This window comes from Cygnus olor, chromosome 14 (assembly GCF_009769625.2).
Source record: "Cygnus olor isolate bCygOlo1 chromosome 14, bCygOlo1.pri.v2, whole genome shotgun sequence".
NCBI lineage: Eukaryota > Metazoa > Chordata > Aves > Anseriformes > Anatidae > Cygnus > Cygnus olor.
In genome coordinates, this window is record NC_049182.1 from 15831476 (window position 1) to 15857096 (window position 25621).

The window sequence follows — 25621 nt, forward strand, 5'->3', positions numbered from 1 at the left end:
TCATGTATTTATCTTTAAAAACAGCAACTCTATGCTCTTCCAAAAACTACAGCCTGAATAATCAGACCACATTATGACTGCAAAAACATTTCCATATACCACGTGAATCACAAAAGATTCATAGATATCACAATACATTGTCTACATGGCAAGCATCAGTATACTCGGAATTAATTCAGAGAAATATTGTGACATATTAACACGTATTACTAAGAGTCATTTCATTTGCTGTACGAGTACTAAGCTGTCTTTATCATACTTTATTAATAAAGTACTACAGTACTTCAAACATTCAGAAAAAAAAATATCACACCTTAGCCACTGAACTGTTACACATCCAAAACAAAAGGGATTGCTGAAACTCATTCTGTTGTCAGAGGCACAATGTTCCTTATCCCATTCTAAACAACCTATCTAAATGGGGTGGGACATATTACCCTCAAGGTTTCTCTTTCTACTAACTACCTGGGGATCTTGTGTGACTACTATAAACAAAGGGCCTTTTACATCAGTCATCTGGGAGATGAAGCTGTTAGAGAAATGGCAGTTACGTTATGTGCAGTTAAAGAACCCGTAACTTCTGTAGGAGGTTATGTACCTTTTCAGCTGGGTGTGTAACATTGCAACTAACCGCGTTGTTTCTTCCAGTTCTCGGACTAGCTGATTTCTTTTGCTATTCAACTTCAATCTAAGAGGAAAGAAAAGAAGAGATCTAAAGTACCATTTACAATTTAAAATGAAGAGCAAAGGCAAGTACTATTCCTTCCATGAAATGCTACTAAAGTCAACGAGAACACACAGTACAAAGCGGAACAGAATTCAGACAAGATGCACATTTGTTTATCATGTAACTCAATCCTGAAAACATTCACAACAGTGAAGAGAATTACAGGTACTACTGTGGAGGTTGATGTTTCTAGGATCAGGCTTCACTGAGGTCTGAGGGATGCTGCTTGATGTGCACTATTGTGTTCTTATATTTACTCTGCTAATAAAGGCGTAAGTGCTTTCATTTGCTTTCAGTAAGGTCCATAAATGACTAAGGTTTGTATGATTTAGTTTATAACCATCTCATTATGGCTTTATGTGATTTAAAGGACTTCAACAACATCTCAGTTTTATTTTACACCTGGACTGGTTTAAGACAAAACATGTGCAGTTAGGTGCTGGCTCTCTAACCAGGCCTTCAGGAAAGAAATCCTTCCACAGAAGCAACCTGTTTCTTGGGTACACTTGTACAAGACCATATTCCTAAAAATCAAATGACAGTGTTCATCTTACAGCAATATAGAACACATTTTTTGAAGCATAGATTTTTCAGGCTGATAAAAATCTTGTAGTTGAGACTTCTGAGACACCTAGAATTTTTCCAGTATGATAAAACCATGAAAAATCCACATAGGAAATGTGTAGTTTGGATACTGAGCATGTAGAATAAATGAATACAGAGACGCAGAAAGCGAATGCAACACATTTATCCCATATAAATTGAAGAGCCTCCAGCTAAAAGTAGCATTGCCATAGCCACCGACATTAACATACACAGATTGTAAAGCAGCAGCAGACAATGCCCAATACAGTATTCAACCTCAGTGTATGTTCCCAGGAGACCTCCTACTGCAACAAGCAAAATTAGGGAGAATAGTTGTGTTTCTTTCAGCTAGTTCAGATTTACAGGATAGTCCACGCAACACCCACAGGCCTGTCAAATATCAGTTCCTACAGGAGTCACGTACAAGGATGCTTAGAACAAACAAAGTTTTTTCTAAATTTAAAATTCCATCTGTTAACATTTACCAAGCTCCAGACTGCAAAGCAACCATAGAAGCTGCTGTGAGGAGCTGGATGAATAGAGGAATAGCATAGTAACCTGAGCTATTTTGAACATTTCTTATTTTCATACAGGATCCATTTGTAGGAAAGGTGCCCCAACAACCCTTCCCCTCTTGGGGATTACCGACTGCAGTCAGTTTCTTTTGGGAGATGGTTACAGAACCAGCCTCACAGAAGTCAGAGTGCACTGCTATTAGCATTCAGGCAGGAGACGATGCTGCTTGCTCCTCATCATCTCTTGCCCAATGATGCAAACTCAGTCCTATACCCAGTAACCTACCTCTCAGTTAGTGCTTTGCTTTGAGTGTCTCTAGCAGCTTGAAGGTCTTCCTCTAAGCGTCTTCTCTCTGTCTCCAATCTCTCCACCTCTCCTCGAGTCCATTTTCTGGGGCTAATAAATCGCATTTCTTTCAAGAGCTCCTCCTTCTCATTAATTAATATTAGACGATCCCGCTCAGAATCCAGCACTCCAGGCCAGGCCTCACTGTCAAGCTTAGCCAGTTGTATTTTCAGGTTTGCTATTCTGCAGCAAGAAGGAAAAAAAGGCAAGCAGTTATTTCACGAGGAGTGTCCTAGCTACTGCTCAACATACACATGAAGATGTACCATGACCAACCACACCTTCCACAGCCCTGAAGAAGAATCTTCAGCTCAAGGACAACTAATCTCACCCTCTATGTCATCTTTATGAGGGCGCAGTCAAGTATGGCACTGCCAGGAGGCTGACATGCAAAAATGGGATTTTAACTCAGGTTTGCTGCCAATGGAAAGCCAAGTCCCTAGTTAACCTGCAGTTTCTACCAGTCAAGGAATAGCAAAATAGAAATTCTGGATCTAAAAAAAAAATCTGTCAGACACACTAAAGTGATGTTTCATATGCCTTAATGACCTCATACTACCTATTGTGGAGAGTATCACACAGTATGTATCTGATCTTTAATCAGGTTTATGGAAGAGAATTCTACACTCCCTGCACAGAATTCAGATAAGCTGAGAAAGACCACTGGTCACTCAAAAAATTAGAAACAAATTCTGTCTTTACAATGAGGAAGTTCACCACATGCATGCTACTACTAGAAGAATCCAACCATAGGCTGAGCTTCCTGGACATATTAAAGAGTTAGGCTACTTCTGGCACAGCAGGGACCTAAGGACGTGAGAAGTTAGAGGGATTACAATCCTACCTAAATCCAGCGTCACTTGTTTGCATGAACGTAAAGTCTATGTTGATTTGAGGTATCATCCCAGAGTGCAGTTTAAAGTCAGCGTCACACCACACTATCTCAAGCAGGAAGATTACAAAGAAGTCAACAGCAATACAGATCCAGCACTTCACAAGAGCTTTGACAGACAGAAGAGGGTAACACAGCTTGTGGCTGTTAAGGAGGCTGCTCACACCACCTATCCGCCCATTTCCTATTTCCCAAGTGTCTGAACTGCTGTGTCAGCTCCAAAAATGATCTGCTTCACACTACAATATAGAGAGGCGAGCCAAAAAAACCTGTGGTGGGTCACAGTACAGAAGTGAGGGCAGAAATGTCAGTCAACCCAGGGGAAGCAGTCTCCTTAGTAATAATTGTTGACCTACAACTCTTCATGACCTGCAAGGATAATTACTGGAGTTCAGTGAGAAACAGTAAAAATAAAGCTGAGTAAGAGTTACAATTGACTTGCATTTCTGGAACTTGCACATTTAGAAGTGACAGAGTGGGGAACATGGAATGGGGAAGGCTGAGTGGGCTGGGGAGGAGAAATTATGAAAGCTTAGAATTCAAACAATGAGAAAGGCAAGGTATCTTGTAGGAAATAATTCACCTGACTGAACGCCAGACAGCTGAGGCATGCACGCCCCTTCATGTGATTAACTACTCATCTCATTGAGGTTTTAGTAAACACATGAGAAAAAGTGATTTGCTGTATGTGAAATCAAAGCCCAGTGCTCACCCCCCTTTGAAAAGGGTTTTGGGGATCTGACGGAGTTACCAGACTTCAGTTGTGCACAATGAACAGTCGTGGCTACTACTCTGGATTCTTCCAGAGCCTGGTTTATGCTATACTACCCAACTAACCCATCGTGAAGTGATTACAGAAATAAAACGCAGATCTGGGTAGCAGCAGCTATACAACTGCTGAATGGCCTCAAAGAATAAATCTTTGTCTTCCAATCCCCACATGCCAAGAGTAACTCAAGCCCCAAGACAGCCTGCGAAACAGAGGTACAAAATCAGGCTTACACACACCGACCTGCCTCCTCCATCACAGGACACAGACTAGATCACCTGTTTGAAGTCGAGCCTCATTTTTTCTGTAACCAATTCCTCACAGCAGGTTGCTTACTCTAATTCAAGTTCCATAATTGTTAGAGATTCAACTCAGCTATTTTTAGGTTTTCTTCTGAGCTATTTTGTTGTTGAGTGCCTGATCAAGTGCAACACTGTGCTCCAACAAAGAATTAACAATGGCATTAATTCAAAATCCAAGAATTCCTCTGTGTATTTTGAAGGGATATGAGTTTAAGAGGATTGGTTGGCATTAATCTGATCACTTCTGGCATACATTTGCATGGATATGGCTTTTCCAATGGAATTTTCTCTATGCATTTCCAAGTCTAATAGCTTTTTTAAAGCAACTCCAGCTTTTGCCTTGCTCTCTAAATGATCATTATTTTTCCCCTTTTCAGTTAAAAGTAGGTTTACATATTCTGTTTCTCCTAGTCCAATGAAACGGTATCACTACAACAGAAATGGTTTGCCGACTGACACGTGGCTGAAAAATCCACCCTTCAGCATTCACCAACTGAGTTTAAGCTACATCACTGAAGTGCCATGCTAGGTTTGCATTGCAAAAACCATCAGCAATACTGGGCTCAAATCACACAGACCCTTTCTGAATGGCTACTAGCTTGCAAGACCAAACAAAATAGGGAACGGGAAGCTTAAGTTTTATTTAACTGTATTCTTAACTAGAAAAGGTAATTATATGACTTACTGTTTTTTTTCACCACTTGGAAAAGCTGTTATTTTTTGTGATATAGGCATAACTTGTAAAAATTTTTAGTCTTTTTGGACCTAATGCAGAGTACATGCATCTCCAGAGAAGTGTACTTCAAATATCTGCCTCCACAACCAGTCATCAGTGGGTGATACTAAGAGATCAGCCTGTTTGTCAGAAAATTCAAAAAGGAAGGTGTTCTCTAAAAACTCACCAAATACCCACCATTGTTCCACAGCTGCTAAGTGACACTAAAATATTCCAGCTCAGAAGATTCTAAAGCCTACCTTTAAAAGCCCAGAGTTATCCAGTCATACAAAACCCAAGCTGAAAGATCAGCTGCTGAAGGAAGTAAAGCAGAGCATGGAGCACAACTGCTACATAACTGCGTTACTACTTTGTCTGAAGTTGTACAGCATAGTTAGTTGCATCAGACAACACCCATGCTTCAGGCTCTGCTGCAGTAGTGCTCTCCTTGTAGAGATGTAGCAGTGCCATCTCTTTTGACAAGATACCTATCATCAGTTTCCAAACCAATTAACCTAAAATTTGTCACTGCAGTCATCCTCTGCTCTTTTTGTATAGATTTGAAAGGACTCTGCTCCAGGGCTCCCATTGTTTCACTGAGACGTAAAACAAAAGGACTTACTGTTAGATGAGGGAACACACAAAACTGCCCTCTAGCAGTTCTGACCTGAAAAAGTTCCGCAAAATATTCACCTACATCGGTGGCTTTAGTCTGGTCCACAACAGTGATGTAACTGTGTCTGCTACTGTCCACTTTCAAAATCATCATTCTTTGTAAAACTAGTAGCTCTACCCTACCTAATAGGAAATCACCTTGATTTCAAAGTCTCAAGTTTTACCTTTCCTGACAACGCTGAGCTAATAGGACAGATGCATCCCTACTGTTTGACTCCATAATACATGCATGAGCAAAGTACTCACTTACCTATTGTTCTTGGAGCATTTTAATATTCCACTGTGGGGACAGAAAGCGCTTCTAACACACAACACCAGGAGGAATTTTCACAGCAACATAAGGTTCCTTGTGAGTCACCAAATCCACAGTATTGTTCCAGCTTAAAACCAGTTAATGTATTTGTTTCTGCAGCTCCTACTGAAGGCTATGCCAAAACCACAGCGCTCTGATAGCTGGAGATCTTTTCATTTCACTATCAATTATTCATGCCCATTCAGATCCACCTTCTCTCAATGTTTTTTAAACTATGAGAAAATCCATAAATTATTTAAGACTGACACGAGGTATCAAATCTTAACTGCAAGACTGTGTTGTATGCACTTCTTCATCACTTCAAATGAAGTATTAGCTTGCCTTTATAAAGTTTTGTCTCTTTTTTTTTTTAAAGAGTATATATTTTCTCTTCAGGTTTATCTTTATTCACTTGCCCCTTGGAAAAGATACAGGCTAAAGTAAGAGTGCTTCATCTCAAACCGAAAATGTAAAGTCAGGGTAAATTAAATTGCAGCCCCGAGCAAAACTTAAAAGTAAAGAACAATTTTAACACTGAAACATTAACTACTGCATCTAAGGGATTAAGAATATATATACTTTTTTTTTTAAAAAAAAAAAGGATGATCTGAATATTACTGTAGCTGTTAATCTTAGATTGCCAAAACAGTTCTGATAAACCTTCTCTACTCAGAAATGTGCAAGCTCCTGTCCAAAGTAGCTGGGCACACACATTCTTTGTGTGACATTCTTCTGTGACAATTGCCACAGATGCTGATAAAAATTTATGCCACAGAAAAACATGGCCTGCTGACCATACCAGTATACTCAAATGAGAACACTGAGTAACCACAGCCTTAAGCCTTATTTCCAACCAGAGACAATCCTTTCTTCCTTGTATGTATTCCAGGTACAGACTGTACCATACATCTGAAGTTTGCTTTTCTGGAATAGGCAAGTCCCTTTAGAATAGTTAAAAACAAAATCACCACCACTGACGGCCACACCTCTGAACAAGGACTAGGGCCACCAAAGTACATGGAAAGAACATTGCTTCATGGTTTTTCATCTAACTGTAGTATCAATCCATATAAATATAGGGACCTCCTCAACAAGTGAGTTAGCTATTATCAATTAAAAATACATCTCCCAACCTAATTTAAGCAAAAGTTTTCTAAATAGATGTGATTTTTAAAGAATTTATTCTTCATTCATCTCATATCAGAGGGCAAATGTAAAAGCTTACATTCTTACAGGTAAGCAGACAGGCACTAAAACTGCAGCCTTTTGACCATGTCTCAGTATGCTAGGTGTTAACGCAATATACATTTCTCCTTATCTGACTTGAAGCCATGCAAACATTCACTGCATTTAGAGTAAGGTAAGGACATGCCTTTCGGTACAGTCTTCTTATTTGGAATGGGGAAGCATTGGCAACACGCAGGAAAACCACTTATGTTCCTGCAGGTGTGGCTAGATTGAGTTCTTGATGTGTTAGTCACTCCTTAGCAGTTTCTAGGATGGTTATTTATTTCTTAGATGATAACGTTGGCCCAGAAAGCTTGTTGCCTCACTAGCTCAGAAATTAGCATGTTTATGTAGCAGTAGCTCTGGATTTCAATCTGAGTTGCATCTTCAGAATAAACTGTATGACAGCCAAAAGGTAAAACAGACCAGAGAATTACCTTCTTTTTGCTTCTTCATATCGAAGGCGTAATCTCACTTTCTCAGCCAACTGGTTATTGCTGCTGGTAATAAACTGAGACAAAATATGAAGTCAGCAACTTAGTAACTGCTCCTATTTTGACATTCCTTCTTGAAACTGATGGTGTTACAAGTTACATTTGCTCTTGACAAACTACTTTACCTAGTTAAACCAGTCGCATAATGAGAAATATTTCCCTTGATTAAATTTTTCATGATTGTTTCAAATGCTTAAAAAATTCAGAGGATTCAGAAGCTCTTTGGCCTTGCTCACCATACAGGAGAACCTACCACATGTAGTCAGGCTTTCATTTTCACGCACACACAAGTAGTTTTGCAATATTTCTTCTTAACTGCTGATTGCAATCACGTTTTGGTTTGTGTTACATCTTGCTTTGGCTGTCAAGTCTTAAGGACAAGGGACATTCTATCAAGGCCTAATCTGCAGATCTTTAATCACATGTATGGCCCTGACTGCAAATGGCCACGAACACTTAAGTAAAGGTTCAAAGGAGAGGCTTCTGCGATGTCCTGAGAGGCACACAAGGTACCCACAGCATCGCTTGATTCCTTGCTGAGGCTGGCACAAGCCTGCCAATTATGATCTTGCTGCACAAGTGGGACTGAAGACTTACGGAGCACTACACATGTTTAATGGCATCAAAATATCCGCACATATGCTATCATTCTCACTCCTTAACATTCACAAGCTGAAAGCAAAATGCACTCTTAAGGGAAGAGGCCTCATGAGAGCTCAGCCCATATGTAGCTGCTGAATGTTTCTGGTCTAGTAGCATATCAGTTTTATAAAGAGCTATGGGAATATTCACGTCTCAAGAAGCTACACCTACATACAAAGTAAAACTTCCTTTCTTTTTATTCCCACCTGGGTTGCTCTGACAGACACAGAGCATGGGGTAACAGCAGGCTGATTTCAGAGATGCATTAACTTTTGCATTAAACAAAAATGAAGGTCACCCAAGTTTAAAACAGGAGATGGTATCATTTCATAGATACTTGCCCACACCTGAAACCTTGTAATAAGGCAGTGCTGTTCTAGTTTCAGAGGAATGTTTCCAGATGCAATAGGTTTCCCACACTTTACTTACGTTTCCTGAAACATCTGTCTGGGAGCTGACATCCAGGTACTGCCTTGGTAACGAAGGGCTGGAGCTTTCCAAGGACATGTTGCTGGCCCACAGGTCTGACTGTGATCCTCTGTCATTCACGAAGCTGTCTTTTAGCCTGGCTAAACTCTGAAACCACAGAAATTCATCATATGAGCTCACTTTCACACAAAATACCTTAGCAGCTACACAGCTGTAGCCAAAAGGACATGATTAATGTCTAGCTGTTCCATGTGTGCCCTCAGAGCCTGCCAATGTGAGGGCAGGCATGGCTGGTCTGTGCCTCCCACAGCACGAAGCAGCCCGCCTGTCTGAGCACACAAGGTATGAGCACACACTCATGCCCACACGTAGACAGGCTCTCTGCTGGGAGCCTGAAGGAGGAGGCACACCAAATGGGCCAATTTTTTCACAACTTCTGCAGATTTGCTCTTTGACAGCAGAACAGACAGACAGTCACACTGGTTCATACTTGACCATTAAACCAAGAGACAAATGTCCATCTCTAACCAAGTGCTTACTGCTGTTAGTTATATTTTATAATTATTTCCAAAACTGACGAACAAACAGGCTACAGTTCAACCACGATATGGAGCTACTTTAGTAAAAAATAAATCACAGATCTGAAAAACGAAATACTTAAATTACTTCTTAAGTTCAACTTTATATGAATGGAGAAAAAGTACTATAAAGTCACGTTGTTTCAATACCTGAATGAGGTCTTGCTTTTCTTTCTCCCCTGATGTGATGGCCTTCTTGAGAGCTTTCATTTCACTTAAAATGGCTTGTGCCTCATCAAGTTTGTAGCCACCTTGAGTATCAGACATTTTCATGTCAATTCTGCATGGAAATTAAAAAAAACATACAGTAAGCAAACTCTTTATGTAATGCAATTAATCATATCATCCTAGATGCACCATCTTGACATTCACTGATAAGAAATCACACTAAGTATAATAAAGAAAAGCAGTGATGACGGATTCTTCGTTCTCTCTGTTAGAAGAATATTAAACTTAGAAACTCTGATTTTAGCCGTACAATTGCTTTGACTCCTTAGGAAGGGAGAAGATGAAAGGTGGAGAAAGTGTTTAGACAGACTGATGCTCATTACCTCATTTCTACCCCAGAGATCATCAAGTTAGCCACGTATTGTTAGTTTATTGTTAGTATTGTTAGCCACTACGTATTGTTAGTTTAAGTAAAGATTTTGAAAACCTGGCAGATCTCTCTCACACGAATGTATCTGCATGCACAACCTAAATTACAAACCACCTCATCCTCCTCTCTTCTCAAATGACTACTTACTGAAGTTATCACTTAGAAAAAATTGGTAGGATACTTATCAGTGACATTACTGAAAACATGCCAGTTGCATATCCATACAAAGGTAAGTACCCAACATTTTTTCTCCCCTTCCCTTCCACCCTGATTTTTTCCTCAGTGACCTAAAACAAGGACTCTTATAATTAAGGCAATAGGCATATTGTGTCATCAGTATTGGGCAATACTGAGCAAAACGGAATACCATTTAAATGATAGAACTTGGTTCAAAATCTTTTCACCATGAAGTCAGTTCTGATGTAGCCAGTTGCATACAGGTAAACATTCGAGCAAACTAACCCCCATGGCTTTGACTTGCACGTGCCCAAAGATCTCAGCAGCAATGTATTTCAGCTTAATGTTCTTTAGGCAGCTATTGATAAGCGTAGAGGGGGATGCATTACAAGCCAGAGATGTTCTGCACTGAAAATAAGATCTTCAGAACAGACTTACTTCTTCAGTGTCTGAAATCCATGCTCTTTGTACTGGAGTTCTTGCTTCATGTGAGCTACCTCTCTCTTGAGTTTATTGACCTGTAGGAAGGTGTTACATTTTTGGAGCAATACTTTACATGAGTATTTAGGTACAGAACTACCCACTCAATTCAGAACTTACTCAGTGTAGACAGTACTCTCTAGACAAAGTTTCCAAATATTCACTCCATCTCAACAGCAGCTACCAGCCCTGACTGCATCTTCATCAGCACATTATCAATGGCTAGAGATTTATCTAGTACTTGGATGTCACATCATTTAATCGGGGGCTCAAGGGAAGTTCCAACCTCATAAGCAGGAAAGATGAGAAAAATTCAAAGGACAGCTATGAAAGCACATGCTGATTTTACCCACTGATGTTTAAAATCCTTCCAGTCATTAAAAAATGTTAGGTATGAGGACTGGAGTTAGACCGCAGTGATACAAGCCATCCTCCAACATACCAAATTAAAAGGCCCCACTGCACGAGTAACACAGCAGGATGATAATACATATTGTAAATCCACTGACCCTACAGCTCGCTGTTTTATATTCCTCTGCAGAGGCCAGACTGACCTACTTTACTTCAGTCCTTTCTTCTTCCCAAAGTGAGCTCTGCATGAGAGAGCACACTGCCGCTCCTAGCAGCATGTGCTGAGCTCACGACAAAACAGCTGCCAGTCTCTGGAGAGAGCTCGCAGCTCCCTGGTGCTGCAGTGCACCAGGGAGCCAGCACACAGTTAAATATCCCACTGTGGAGCGAAACATACTATCAGCATTCAAGAGTCTAAGGCCTATTAGGAAAACAATAGTTTCAAACTAAGACCATAGCATTTGAGAATTCTGCTACTTTCTCTCTTAAATAAAGAATGGCAACATTAACTCTTTCGACTGCTTTGACATCTCTTAATATTTATCATGAAGCTTGGAAAATATCTGAGGATTACTTGTGGCAAGCAGAAGTCCAGTCATACTTCTTACCCTTGATTTTGTAGTAGCAATCTCTGCTTTGAGAATCTCCGGGTCATACTTGGAACTTGACGATGAGCCAGACAGCACTAGAGCAAAACAAACACTGCATTTAGCGGCTTTACCACCATCCCCATCTCCTCTACCAGCCCCACCAGGAATTAAGGCCTCCCATCACTCCCTCCACACATGGCTGCCATGGGCTTTTTATCCATTTGCCAGAATCTCTTCTCACCTCCTGCATCTCCAAAAGCATTCAGCACAACTGAAGGAAAAAACACTGCATAAAGGTTTACTTTATTTTTTAGACTTGGTTATTGTGTAAACAATCCACTGAATGTTTAGAAACAAAGCAAAGAATAAGAAACTGAAAAACGTGATTCAAGCCTTCTCACAGCCTTGAGAACATGACCGATCATCCAGTGTGTCACATCGTATTAAATCAATGTCCCATTAACAGCAGAACTCTTCTCAGCAGCAGTTAAAACTCTTATGCTTCAGAAGGTACAGAAGCTCCCCAACGTGCAATATTGTTAGAGGTAGCTGTAGGCAAGGGAGTTATTTTGATCCTTGCAGCCATCAGTTTATGCCCTATAAAACACGGGAAAACATTTCTCTTTCTGTTTGGTTGCTTTTTTTTCCTTTTTCTTTTTTAACGGATAGACAGCATCACACCAACGCAATTCACATTCATAACATATTGTTTTATTATACCAGTACTTAAGTAGAGCACTGCTTGCTTACTTCAGAGATAACGGATGGGACCCTATTCAAATTTTTAAGAACCCTTCGATATCGGGCACAGAATGAGCCACTTGAGTTCACTACCACTAGATATAACCCAGAAAGAGTAAAAAGATGGCTGTGCGGGTGTGTCAGTCCTTTGATGTTGCTATCAAGAACAAAGTTTACAGTTGTAAGGATTATATAAAAAAAACCTTCTGGAAGACTTGCAGGAAATACATTTTCCTCTGGACATCTTCCACTGGCAAGAGGTCTGGGAATGCCGCTCAGGATTAACCTTCTTGCCTTGTTTCTGTACTTTGGACAGGTGAACCAAGGAACACAACACAGAATCTCCTCCCCCCCTCACCCCCCCCAACATTTCTTGAAGCCCATGTTGAAAATCTGCACACCGACTCCAGCGACTGAGGAAAATAGTAATAATGTTCATAATAGCTATCCTTTATAAAATAGGCATTAAACAACGATTGCTCATTTTGTCTCAATAGCAAATGAAATGTGCAGAGTATTTGATGTGGCATAACATACCCCGGTGCTCTATCAGATGACCAGCTTCAAGCATATTACTGTCCTAGAGGGATCACGACTGAGAAAGTCACTTCATAATACTCACAGCTGGTCTGAGAGCCCAGTTTGTGCTCCCACACATCATGAAGCTGCCGATATTCTTGCTGGGCCAATTCAAGCCTCTGCTGTTTCACTTGATAGATCTCCTTCTGTGCAGCAATTGCCTCTTGGGCTAGGACAAGATAGTCTTTCAGCATATGTTCCTGCTCCCGTCGCCATTGCACACGAGGATCTTCTATCTGTGTAGTTTCTTAAAGAGAAAACAAAAGGAGGGAAGATCAATAAAATGCAGGCTTGTATCACTGCCTGGAGAAGCTCCACCATTTATGACAATATTTTGAATTTGCCCTGTGCCCCTTCTCCCATTAACAAGTGGAATAAGGACATGTCCCATTTTTTTTCTGCCTCCTTACGAAGTGATCATTGATCTGCAACAAACTCCATCAAGCTCTTATATTCTGACTCATTCTATAGAATACATGCCCAAATCAATGTACAACTCTCCAATTCCTCTGATGCTGAAGCCAATGTGGTTCTGCCTCTTAAAACATTCACACAAGCGTATGCACACACAAGCACTGGAGAAGTGACACCGAGTGTCAGGCTTATCTTTATTGTACCTGGTTTATAACATTTCTAATAAAATAGCTCTGCTATTTCACTGATAAAACAACTTTCAGAAAACTTCATTGCCACATGACTGCATTCAAAAATGTGAAAGCAATTACAACTCTGCCTGTCCTCTTTGGCTGCAAAGCATCTGTTATTAGCAAGGGGAAGAAAATTAACTCATTCAGAGTCCATACGTAAATACAAAGAATTGCTAAATCACAGAGTGCATCTGTAAAGTGCCTTCAATTGCATTATATAAACAGCATCTCCGGAGGGGAGTAAACATTTCCCTCACTGAAAGAAAACTCAGCAGTAAATCACTGCAGAATACAGGAGGTGGAGTTAAAGGAAAATATTTTTGTGGTAACGTAGGCAACACAGTTGTGAGCGGCTACATCACCTTCAGCTCCGTTACCCCAACACAACTGATACGTGGCTTTTGGGGTTTCTAATCAAGGAAAAGCCATAGGGGTACAAACATGCAGATGGTCCTAATGCTAATTAGGCAGATTTGTATTTGTCTTTTTTGTGATGAAGTGTCCAAAATACTTTTCTCTTTCAAGGTTATTTCATGTTCTTGCTTGGAACAGGTTCCAACATTCAGTTGACTAAGTGCTCTGAACTGTCCAAACTACCATGCCTGAATAAGCATGCCTAGTCACCACATAATGAATAATTAATAAAAAGGAGCTGCTTGAAACTATCAGTAGGAATCTAATCTGCATATCTTATGAGCCTCTTTAAATATTTAGGAAGAGCTGCCATGGAGGAAGGTAAGAGCAGCTCTCGGTGAGTCAGGAATAAGACGAACATAGCAACATGCAGCATCTGGGAAGGAGCACTAGCAACAATCCTAGAAGCAGAAATCGAAATAAATAATTTTACCCACGGGATGGACACTCAGCCACGTTTTCACAAGCTGCCCGTGATCATGCTGAGGAGAAAATTAACAGGAGACTCCAATAATAACTTGTTTCAACAGTATCTCAAGACCCAAAAGAACACCAGGCACTTCAACTTACATAGCACAACCTGAACAAAGCTGCAGAAGTAAGATGATTAGAGAAAAAACTTTAAGAGACTAACAGTATAGTTCGCAGAACTGTTTCAGCAGCAAGTTTTTATAGATCCTGCTAGCAGAAACAGGATTTCAGCTGTTGTGAATACTGAAATTAACCCTGAAAAATTGTCCCAAAATAACTGGAAGGGCAAAAACAGCCACTTGTGTCAGTTGTAGGTGTTGATGCACTCCCAAGACAAACACCGTGGTCTTGCTTACGGGGAGCAAAGGAAAACTCAGCAAGACAGAGCAGCATATCAACTCCAAGTCTGAAAATCCCAGGCTCCCGTCTCTATTCTTGTCCCCTAAATCCCATTTTCCAGATACCCACTATCTACATCCAAAGCATGTAACTCTCTTTACTCCATAGTTGAGCCAGAGAGGGAAGTCTGCCACAAATTCCCCAGAGAGATGCTCCTGATACCTGTGGCTTCTTCAAGCTTCCATTTTTTTCCTTCAACTAGCAGCCCATTCTTACTGTAACTGCAAGAAAGGCAGTGGAGGCTGCTACAGGGACATCTCTGTTATAAACCACCAGGAGAAAGACTATAAAGTCTGCTTCATCATCCTGAACACCTCTGTTACAGGAGCTGAGACACAGTCCAGGTAACATTAAACCCATGCAAGAGAAAACCTTAACCAGCTTTTTGAAAAATCAGTAACACAAACACACTCAGAACAACTGAGTGAAGTTTTTTAAGCCAGCAGCTGCTACGTTTTTAAACATACAACCAAAAACTTGTGCAGAAAAATGAGAAGTTTTAATAATTCAGCATTGTAATATAATTCTAATAATTCAGTATTGTGTATGTCGACAACAAATCCAAGGAGATGTTTGCTCTCAAAGACCCGCCCCAATTAAAACCGTCTTACCTCCGTACCCCCAGAGTATCTCTCTTACCCCTTCATCTCTCAGAGATCCAGCAGCTTACCTGGCATTTAATTCAGGCTATGATGCAGCTTATCTGATAAACAGCATGCACAGCACAGAGCAATAAATGCTGTACTGTTCATCCACAACAGCTCTTTACATCAACGCTACAAAACCAGGGACAGGTGAAGTTCTTCACCCCTGAGCAAATGCACCATTCACAGCCCACACGCACACCTGACCCACAAAACACAAGCTGAGTGTCCGTCTGAGGATATGGCGGGGGGAATAAGTCATCAACTTCTCTGGTAAGGGAAGTCAACACTAAGAGATCTGACGTACTTCCACAGACTGTTAGACGTTTTTCGCCCTTGCTAGGAATTTGGGAATTCATTCTTCCGGGTCCCCCTTGACTCTTGGCAATAGGTAGAATAATGAGAGATGGAACGGCGTTTCCCTAATCTCCTGTTCTGTTCTACCTGCAGATCCTGTGCATCTCTTAGAGGAGGGCACTGGCAGCCCACCCTTCCCACCACCACGCTCATGTGTGCAGTGAGAGGAGGCACCTCAAAAACCTCTAGTCCAAGGGAGAACACTGCCCCATATGCACACACCACCTTGCAAAGCAAATGCTTGGCAGCAGCCAGCTCACAGACAGGATGGAAGCACTGTTACATCCTGAAACTACTTAAAAAAGGGGAACAAAGCATTCACCTCTTCCTTCTTAGTAATCACTAACTGTATCCCCTTGATTGCAGCATCAGGCTTTGCTTTTCAAACATGCAATCATAATCTAGGAAAATGTTGGCCAAAGGGCTCTCAATTTGCCCACAGCTACTAAAAAATGCAAAATACATTCTTAAGTCAGATCCAAGGCCTACGGGTTATTACATCATTTGTCGTTCTGTATTTTTTTTTTTTTTAAATGCTGTGCTTGTCATAAATAAATCTTCATATCTGAAGAATGTAGCCTTACCACGCTTGCATCAGCACCTAGAAAGAAAATCATGGTTTCTTGGGGCAAATCACATTCCAAAGAAGTTCCACCAGAGTCTGAGGCACTCAGGGCTATGCATGAATACTGTATTAGAAATATTCTCAGTACCTAATTCAATTTAATTTTATTTATTTTGCCTCAGAGAGAAGGTTAGAAGTATTCTCCATCTCACTTGTTTTTAAATGGCTCCTGGCCTTAGACTGAAATTTAGGTCTGTCGTTTCTGATAACTAGGCTCAAATTCTTCAAGTCTGCAACAAGAACCAACGTGCCTCCATCCCTTCTGCTGATGGTTCCTTCCTGCACAGGGATCTGCAGGAGACCTTGGAGAGGAGGTGGGTTTGGACACACTCCAGAGAACACTTCACACGAACCACAAAGATGAGCCTCTTGATTAGCTGATGGTAAGTGGATATGGTTTGCTTTATCATGATTTGCGTTAGAGCTGGCTTAAGAAATACGGTCATGATTTAGTTTCTCTTCTTTTTAACCTCTTAATTGAAATTCTAGCTCAAGTATTGTAGCCTCTGCCATCTTACAGAAGGTAAGCTTGAAAAGCAACTGCTGTTAAGGAGGTGTCAGCACGGTTCAAAGCTGTAACTGCACTCCCTTGAAGCCTGTGGTGCTTTCGAGTGGCATGGACTAGGGAAAACTGCCCTGCACCACACACATCTCAGGCCTAAAACCAGATCTTTGTGCATTCACAGAGGGGTCAACTCAAATGCACAGCTAAGGTCTTATTTTGCTTGTCCCAACTACGTGCTGGAACTTCTGCTAGCTGCGACACTCAAGAGGTCCAACAAGTATTTAAAAGTATGTAAATACTGTGATATTGGGAAGACAATATCTAAATACAAATACTGTTGTCATCTGCAGATCTGCAGACACAATCTTTGTATTGCAGAGGGCAGTTAGTGCTTTTTGAGAATAGTCTTTTTTTGTTCTCCCATTTTAATACTCAGAAGTTGGTAAAACCAGGAACATGCAATCTCAGGCCAGTTGAAAATGTGGCCTCTCTGAAAGGAAGGGAAGCAATATGAAGATAGCTAAGACATATAAAGTTGACTTCCATAGTTACAGTTTAAAAATCTTGTAACTTGCTGAAAAAAATTGCTGAAGTTCTCAGTTGAAGTCACAAAAGCAGTTTTGTTTTTCATTTTTTAAAAATTTGTCAAGGTACTTTTGTCCTTCAGAATTTTTTGCTCTTTGCATTAGCTACAAAAGCTAGCTCTGAAAGGACCTGGACATGCCTCTGCTGTGAACTTCTGGAATGCAATCACAGTGGTTCTCTAAAGAGAACAAAAGTCACTGATTTATTTTGTTTATGCCTTGTTTTTCAGGGAATTTGCTCTAGCACAACTTATTTTCTAACGACAACTGCAACGACATATCCAGTTACAAATTTTCTTGCATATAATTCAAATGAGCTTATAAAGCACAACACTTCTGTTCTATCAAGCAAAGGCAGTAAGCAGTGGCTTAGTTTGAGCATACAGCATAAAAATGTCACAAATTTAACACTTTTCCTACTTTTTTCAGGATACCCCAAGCTTAATTGAGAGTTTCCTCTCTAGTAAAGAGAATGTGAACTCTTGCAGCTCCAGGAGCTCCATTAACCATGCAAGCAGTCATTCAGCTTATCCCTGCCAGGGAAATCAACACAAGACCTTTGTACTGTTTCTGATGGTCTTGCCACAAGGACAAATTCCAGGCTAAGAACAAACTCCAAATCATTGCTGCCTAGTCGGACTCTTCAGCAGAGCCAAATCTTAGAGAGGTGTGCTCACAGTATAAGCTTGAACATGACTACTGATCTGAAGACTACAAACAAAAAGGTCTCATATCCCTGCTAGAGAGGGGGAATGAACTCCTGTGATGCAGGACAGGATTTGAACTGCACCTGCTCCAAGACATGCTGTTCAGCAATTTTGTGTTCAGTACATTTTAACACTGGTACAAAACAATCACTCTGCAAAACACACTAACGTGTTACTTACTGGTGTTGTGGTCTATGTAATAAACTCCAACCTGAGGATCATAAGCTTCTTCCCATCCTAATGGCAATTCATCGCTAATGCAGTCTGCAAAGGTGAGTGGTTTAGTATACCTGAAATGCAAAATAATACAGGATTAATAAAAGAACACTCCCACATGTCCATTCCAAGTAACAGAGCAGAAAACAAGTAGCACAAGAGACTTCCTATAAAACACTGAGAAACTTGGAAACTATTTTAAAGCTTTTGCTCTTATTGAATGATACCCTGCAAACTCTTCCCCTTCTTCAGCTACAGTTGCAGCAGGATGAATTCATTGTGACAGAGCTCCCAAGCCTGGTGTAACTCAGCCAGTACTTGTTCAACAAAGGAACTTTAAGAACTTTGCCAGGAACAACCCTAGTCTCTCCGCTGAAAGAGAGAGATTGTTTGCAGGCAGATCCTGTATCAAAAATATGTAGACAACATGAGAAATGCAATTTGCATAGCATGAATAATTAAGGCGACACAATCAATAGCAAGTGATGAGGACTGCAGGACCACTTGTCATGCAACTCCAGTCATCTGCATGGCAATACGTTCCGTTTCATTAATGGCAAACTAGACTGGTTTCTCAGTGCCATAAAAACACGCAATCCACTCAGTGCAAACGAGGAAGTATTTTCGTGGAATTGCTCTGATGAGTTTTTCTACTAGATACCACATCCAGCAACACTCTGAAGGCTTGTGTAGCTACAAAGCCAGCTCCTTGAGCGCATCCTGCAGCTGCCAGTTACTGAGGCTGTGCTCCTCTCCTCCCTGGGACTCAGCAGCTCACTAGGTTCAGCCTGCACCAACCGACTGTGTTACTGCTGGGAGGCACAAGCCAGGAAGAATGAAGCTTGCAGACACCTCAGAGCACCCAGCTGCCAAAAGATGCCACAGGCCCAGGCAGCCACGCACAAGCTCAGTGCATGACACGGGGTGCTCCTGGCATTAGGGCCACGACTTGGTGCTGGGGCCAGTGAGCCAGGCTGGCCAGAAGGGCCCTTTGAGCAGCAAGTGGCGGACACGGCGCCCCCCAGCACCTCTACCTGTTACGCTGCACGTACTACAAGCCATGCAGCCAGAAAGCAGCCATGGAGCTGTACTGGGCTGCCTGCAAGCAGTGCTGCTCAGGAATGTAAGAGGGCTGAAAGAGCAAGTTTCCAACCCACAGTAAGACACCAAACAGGTCTGCAGAAATCCTATGGATCCAAAGATAATTCAGCAGGGCTGAGAGCTCGATAAAATGTCTTATGAAGTTTTGAGCACACTTGAGCATACCTTACCTAGAGGCACTGAGCTGGGAGACCCACACGAGTATCTTACAAGATACTCGCAAGAGGCTCAATATGAAGTCAACGTTTAGGAAGACGAAGGGACTTCCCCCAACTGTAACCCAGAAATCTGCTACACAGAAAGAGGGAGGTAGGAGCAAGCCAGTAATCTCTAAATCTACCTGCTGTTGCACTCCTCTTTAAACCCTTTGCCATCTAAAGCACTACCTGAATCACTGCTCTCTCGAACTGTAAATTTAAAGCTCTGCAGCACACACAACAGATTCGGACCTTCCCAGCACAGAACTGCTAAAAAAAAAGTTCCTTTATCAATGAATTTTCACTGAAAGGTTTATTATTTTTACCCTTTGTAATCTAGACTGTACCAATAAGATGTTTGTACAGAAAACAGATTACTCAAGAAATAAAGCAGAATCTCAGTATTACTGATTGTTATCCCTTATCTTTGCGGGGTTTGCTATCCCCAGTCTCTGCCTGAAGATCAAGCTATGTGCTGCTCTGAGCTGACCAAGTCAAAGATGCACAGGGATAAAAATGCAAAGCAAGGTCAGATGTGAGCAAGGATCCCAGGAGATAACACAGAAGAAAGTGCTGTGGCAAAACATGTTGGCAATTTCCGTTTGAACATTAAGGTTATCGCTTTCACCTCTCTGAAAACGCATCGCTTTTATTTAATCTCAGCAGTTCAAGCAGAAGCACCACAGGTGCCGGCACGGGAAGCAGCAGCTCTGAGCCCTGCACCCAGGCGGGGTACGGGCACACAGGGACACCGAGGCTGGAGACGGGGAGTGCCCGCAGCGAGTGATCCAAGCAGCTCTCAGCACAGGGCAGTAATCAAATCAACACAACTGCACCAAGCTCACTGGTGAAGGCATGCTGCAGGTATAAAACGTACCTTGGTAGCTCAATTTGTACCACACACCGAGCAGAATTCTGCTCAAGAATCAGGCCTAGGATTACAATCAAACTCCCAGCCCCCTGCCCTGTGCTGAGCTTCTGCACCAGAGCCAGAATCCAGGACTGCTTTAATCAGGGAGCAGCACCATAATGCCAACTTAAGAGCTCCCAAGTTCAATACCGAGCCCACAAAGTTTCGGCCTGGCTTTTGCCCAGACCTCTTTTGCTAGAGGCAGCTGAATTGCTTCTAGGCATGCCCAGGAGCTGCCAGGCTCAGCAGGGAGCCAGGCCCAAGCAGCTTCGGGATGTTTTCCTACCAAATGCAGTGCGTGAACTCCAGCCACTCACTTCTGTCAGCTGGTATTTTGGAGAAGGGCAGAAAGGTAGGAGCAGTGTGACAGAAGGCAACTCATTTCTGCTGGGAGGCTTGCCAGCAGTTCCTAGGGCTCAGAAACAGAGCATCACCTTTAAGGTTCAGGCATTCAGAACATCTTTAAGGAGCACCCACCACCAGTCACCCCTGATTTGTGCTGTCCTCCCTGGCTGAATGCAAGCCTGCAGCTATCCCATTTGTACAGATGAAGTACTCATTAAAGGAGAAACCTGTCATTCAACCAGCAAACAGAAAAGTAATTAGTTTTCAGAATTAACAAAGTAATTCCATTTATTACAGACAACATATGTCATATAGCTGTTTCCCCAAATAACTGCAGCTTCATAACCAAAGCACTCTTCTCAACTCCTTTCCCTTGCTGCTGCAGAAAACTGGCACAAATCAAAGAGGCAGTGCTACAATGACAGATTAAAGACATGCAATATGTTGTGTAGCCAGATTAATGAATAAACCATAACAAGAAAAAGGAGACATTATCCTCCTTTTTTCAAGATAGAGTGACTTTTGCTTTTGTTATGAAGACGGAAATAAACCAATTTTCTAAAAGGGGTCCAAAAATCAAGCATCTCCCTGAGCACATTCACGATGTAGCACAATAGATTAAACGAGTAAGAGGTAAAGGTTTTTCTCACAGCAAGTCACATTCAGTTAGTGTATCACTTCTGCATAACACAGCGGAGTTTCTGCATTTAGGAAGTTAAAGCCAGGACACATCTGCAGAACTATTTCTTTTGAAACATCTCATTTACAATTCACAAAGCTTCCTTGCAGCCTTGGAAAAGTCTCATCAACGCAGCCCGATCATGTTATCATTTAAATGGCCCTCACTGTACCAAGACTCAAAGCTGCAACTGCCTGGAAGAATGGGCTCCTTTCGCCCACTGTGCGTGCACTCTAAGGAAAGGAGTCTACTAAACTATTTACGCATACTTACCCTCCTTGGGTAAGGAAACCTCCAGATGCATTCGTCTGAGCTTTCAAGAGAAATCAGCACACCTGGATGTCCAGAAAATCCTGACTGGGTATGAATTCTGCCTCCAAAGAGTGGACCAAGTGTGTGTGGGTTCGGGGAACAAGTTGGTAGGTATATCAGTATTTATGAAAGCCCAGCTAGCGTAGTTAAGAGATGACACTTGCAGGCACATGAAACTGTCTGCATCTTCCAGCCATACTAGGCATGCCCTAACAACCTTTAGAGCAGAAGTTTGACCAGAACTACCACTGAAACGATTCAGGAGCTTTAAAGCTGGAAAAGTAAACAGTGTGTGAAATTCCTTAAGGAGAAACCAGCTTGAGCTAGAGGAGATTTACAAATCCTAGCCTAACTCTGGCCTTCTAGCTCACGAAAACGTAACCCAGCCATTCCTCTCGCACACCAACTCCTCTGTATCTCATGTTTTAGGAAAACGTAGTGTCCTGAAACACAGCACATCAACTTGGCTTTACCACACCTCACGTTAACTTCTCTTGGTTTTCAATACGTTATTTTTTCATGCAATTTTGTTCAAGAAATTCAGACTTACTTGAGGCAAGTGTAATCAATCCTTAAGATCCCTGGAAACCAGGTACCCTTAGCAACCATCACCCAGTGAGCCAAGGGCACAGCTTCAGAATGAATCTTGATAACAGAGCTAGGAGATAACAGCCTCACGTGGCATGCTAACCCGAGGAGTATCTTTAGGCCTTGAGGCAGAGGCAGGAGAGGGGAAGCCATAGTCCATGCCCGCACCCAGCACCCCATAAAAGCACTGAGAAGCTTCCAGCTCTGTGAAACATCTGGCCCAAATAGCTCAAGTATTTTTACATCAAATGTTTTTCAAATCCTTCTTCCACAGCAGCAAACAGACAGTTTCCTAGCTCTAATTTAATAAGCCATGCCATTTTTAATGAGAGGTTTCTATATTTCTTACGATTTTTGATCTACCACCTTCAGCTTCTTGCACGGATCAAGCTGGAAGCCAATGTTATCATGCACAAACATTGTTAAATCAAAACTTGCTCATCTCATATTCAGAAAGCCTTTCTATAGTCTTTAACTCTACTGTTGTCAATCAAAAAAACCCATTACGCAGCAAACTGAAGGCAAATAATTCTTGTATAACAAGTTTTTGATTGGCAGATTTGTTAAACACGGCCATAACATCACAAAGGCTTCTGACTGAAGCTGTAAATGGGTGAACTGTGCCGCTTACAAATTTGAAGTTAATACTACTAAGGTAACAAATCAATTCTGAATTTCTTAGAAAAATAATGTTACGTTAGCTTTAATTAGTGGATTTCACTGCCAACTGGTGACCTAAAGCAATTTAACAGAAGCACACAGCTTTTCAGTTAGGCTCATGGCTGTGTGTGTGTGTATATATATATATATATATATATATATATATATACCTCCTATATACACACATATACATGCTTAGGTCACAAAGACGTTGAGCATTCACCAAACACCAATGGACTGACAAGTTTCTGTGCATTACTTAAACCCACTTAATCCCCGTATTTGCAGGGCTCCTCACACCACCAAGACAAAGTAAAGCCATGCAAACAGTGGAGCCTTATTTTCATCAGGTCAGTGCAGATCACATGGCCTTATAGAAAAACCCTTCATCACTCTGTACGGGTGGAACCACAAACGAGGGGATTTCCACAGCTCACCGCACCGATAGCGGCAGCTCACTGCAGAACGGGCAGGGGCAACACCTGGATCGTGCAGGTGCTGTGGGTCCTGCGCCACAGCCACCGCACCAGGGGCTCCACCACCTCCGTGGTGTTTCTCCTTTCCTCCTACACTCACACAGCGACTGCAAGGCACATGGGTTGCATGGGCAACAAGTCAAGCAAGAGAAGAAAACTGCAGGTTCTGGCAGGTATCTCCGCTCATAGCGTTTCTCTCAGGGAATCAAAGAGTTTTTGAACCCAGTGTTTTGTGGGAGCAGCTTGCAGTCGGGCTGTCAGTGCTTTGCACTGCACCGACAAGCTCTTCACACAGCATTTCTGTGTGTCTCATCAGGGGGCTCGCAGCATGCCTGCACGTGGGAGCAGAAGGGGCTGAAAGCACCTGAAGGCTCCAGCATGGAGGCTGGGGCAGCTGAGGGAGACCTTTACAGGCCTGACAGGCCTGGGCTGTGAGGAACCTGCCGAGGGGGAAACGCTGCTGTAACCCAGGAGGCTGCCACAAGAACTGCTGCCAGGAGCCTCGCCACAGTGACATACAGGCGCCTTTGTTTTTAATGAGGTCATTCCATTCTCAAGACAGACGATGATTATTTTTAAACTCCAGCAAAAAAAAAAACTGTCACATTTCAGACAAGTTTTCTAGGACTAGAGCAGTCTACTACTCAAGAGCTTTCAAAAATAGACTCCCACACATTTATTACTCAACTCTGCGATCCAGCCCCCAAGCACACCAGGCAATCCGTCCCTATAGTAACTCTGTTTTCCCTCGGAGCATCTTCTCTCACCGCAGACAATTACCTGTGGAGGCCCGGGGTGCGGCACAGTCATCTCGCTGTCAAAGCTCTCCCCAGCCGGCACCCTGCACCTGAGCCCCGTGAAACGTCCCCTTGGATTCCCCCTCCAGCTGATGAGGTGGATGAGAATAGGTGATGAGAACAGGCAGAGGAGCAGCACAGCAGGCAGGGCTGGCCCACCGGTACCCGCAACAGCACCAAGACCTCAGCAGCTGCAATGCTTGGAGAAGGGGAGTCCTCCCTGTCCAGGGGAGTGGAAAGGAGCAACTCAGAGCCACCACGAGCTCACAGGAATTACAAGTGGAAGTGTGCTTGCAGTAAAACCAGAGTCACCTGAGAAAAGCATCCTATTATAAAGTTGTTGCTCTAAACCAAACAAATTTGCTCAAGCCACAACCTAAATACCACCAATAACACAACACACACAAAAAGTCGTAAACCAGACAACACAACACCTCATGCAACTCAGACTGCCGAGCTCTGATCTTCTCAGAAGTGGTTTCCTTTGTTGCCATGGTTATCGAGCATCTTCTCAACCTCCCAAAGATTTCTTTCCTCCTCTGGCCCCAGAGGCTCCACATATGGGGCCACCTCATGGAGAAGCAAGCCCCAAAGCCATCTTTCAAATCTTCTTTTCTAAACTGTCATCTCTTTAAGTGGTTTTATTGACACCCAGGAACTCACTGATGGTCTCTTCCACTCTTGACCAAGACATGAGAATAACCCAAGCAGCTCATTAAGGTTTATCTTGAACTGTATGTTGTGTGTCAGTTTTGACCCTCTACTTCTCTTTTGCACAAGCAGCTAACTTCCAAATTCTTCTTTCTCTACAGAACTTAGGCATTTGCTGCCAAGATAGATGCTAACAAAAAATTTAGGACTTAGCAAGGGCTCAAAAAATCAGGCAATAGCCTGTGTTTCAAGCACTTGAAACACAAATACACTTATGCATTTAATAGCAATAATAGATTTACATTACTCAAACAGATTCATGGAAGCATTGAGCTGTACAGTACACAATTTAACACCCCACCAGCCACAACAAGCTATCTAGTATGTATCAGCCTACTGTTGAGCATCTGCTTTCTTGTTCTACCCACTTTTGAAAAGGCTTGCATGTTTACAAGCTCTGCTGTGCACACAATGACAGTCTATTTACCCATGCATTTCTTTTCCGTAGAGATCATTTACCTTTGGAAGCAAAGAACTACTAAGTTATTTGCGCAGAGAAGACTATCAAAAACCACTTACAGATTTTAGATCATTCCTAGAGATTAGCAAACTGGCTCTGCTAGCAGGAGAGA

At 42.1% G+C, this 25621-nt stretch overlaps 1 protein-coding gene across 4 annotated transcripts in view; it reads right to left on the reverse strand.

The window, feature by feature from the left end:
• Positions 1-25621, reverse strand: part of WWC1 (WW and C2 domain containing 1) — a 70569-nt gene that overhangs the window by 21647 nt on the left and 23301 nt on the right. For all 4 annotated transcript variants that reach the window (XM_040573398.1, XM_040573401.1, XM_040573399.1 and 1 more), the window contains exons 2-10: positions 18238-18347; positions 12748-12951; positions 11403-11479; positions 10402-10481; positions 9339-9468; positions 8611-8757; positions 7483-7556; positions 2114-2356; positions 599-688 (exon numbers count right to left, since the gene is read on the reverse strand). In XM_040573398.1, the coding sequence (XP_040429332.1) occupies positions 599-688; positions 2114-2356; positions 7483-7556; positions 8611-8757; positions 9339-9468; positions 10402-10481; positions 11403-11479; positions 12748-12951; positions 18238-18347 (1155 nt within the window). The remainder of the gene's footprint in view (positions 1-598; positions 689-2113; positions 2357-7482; positions 7557-8610; positions 8758-9338; positions 9469-10401; positions 10482-11402; positions 11480-12747; positions 12952-18237; positions 18348-25621) is intronic.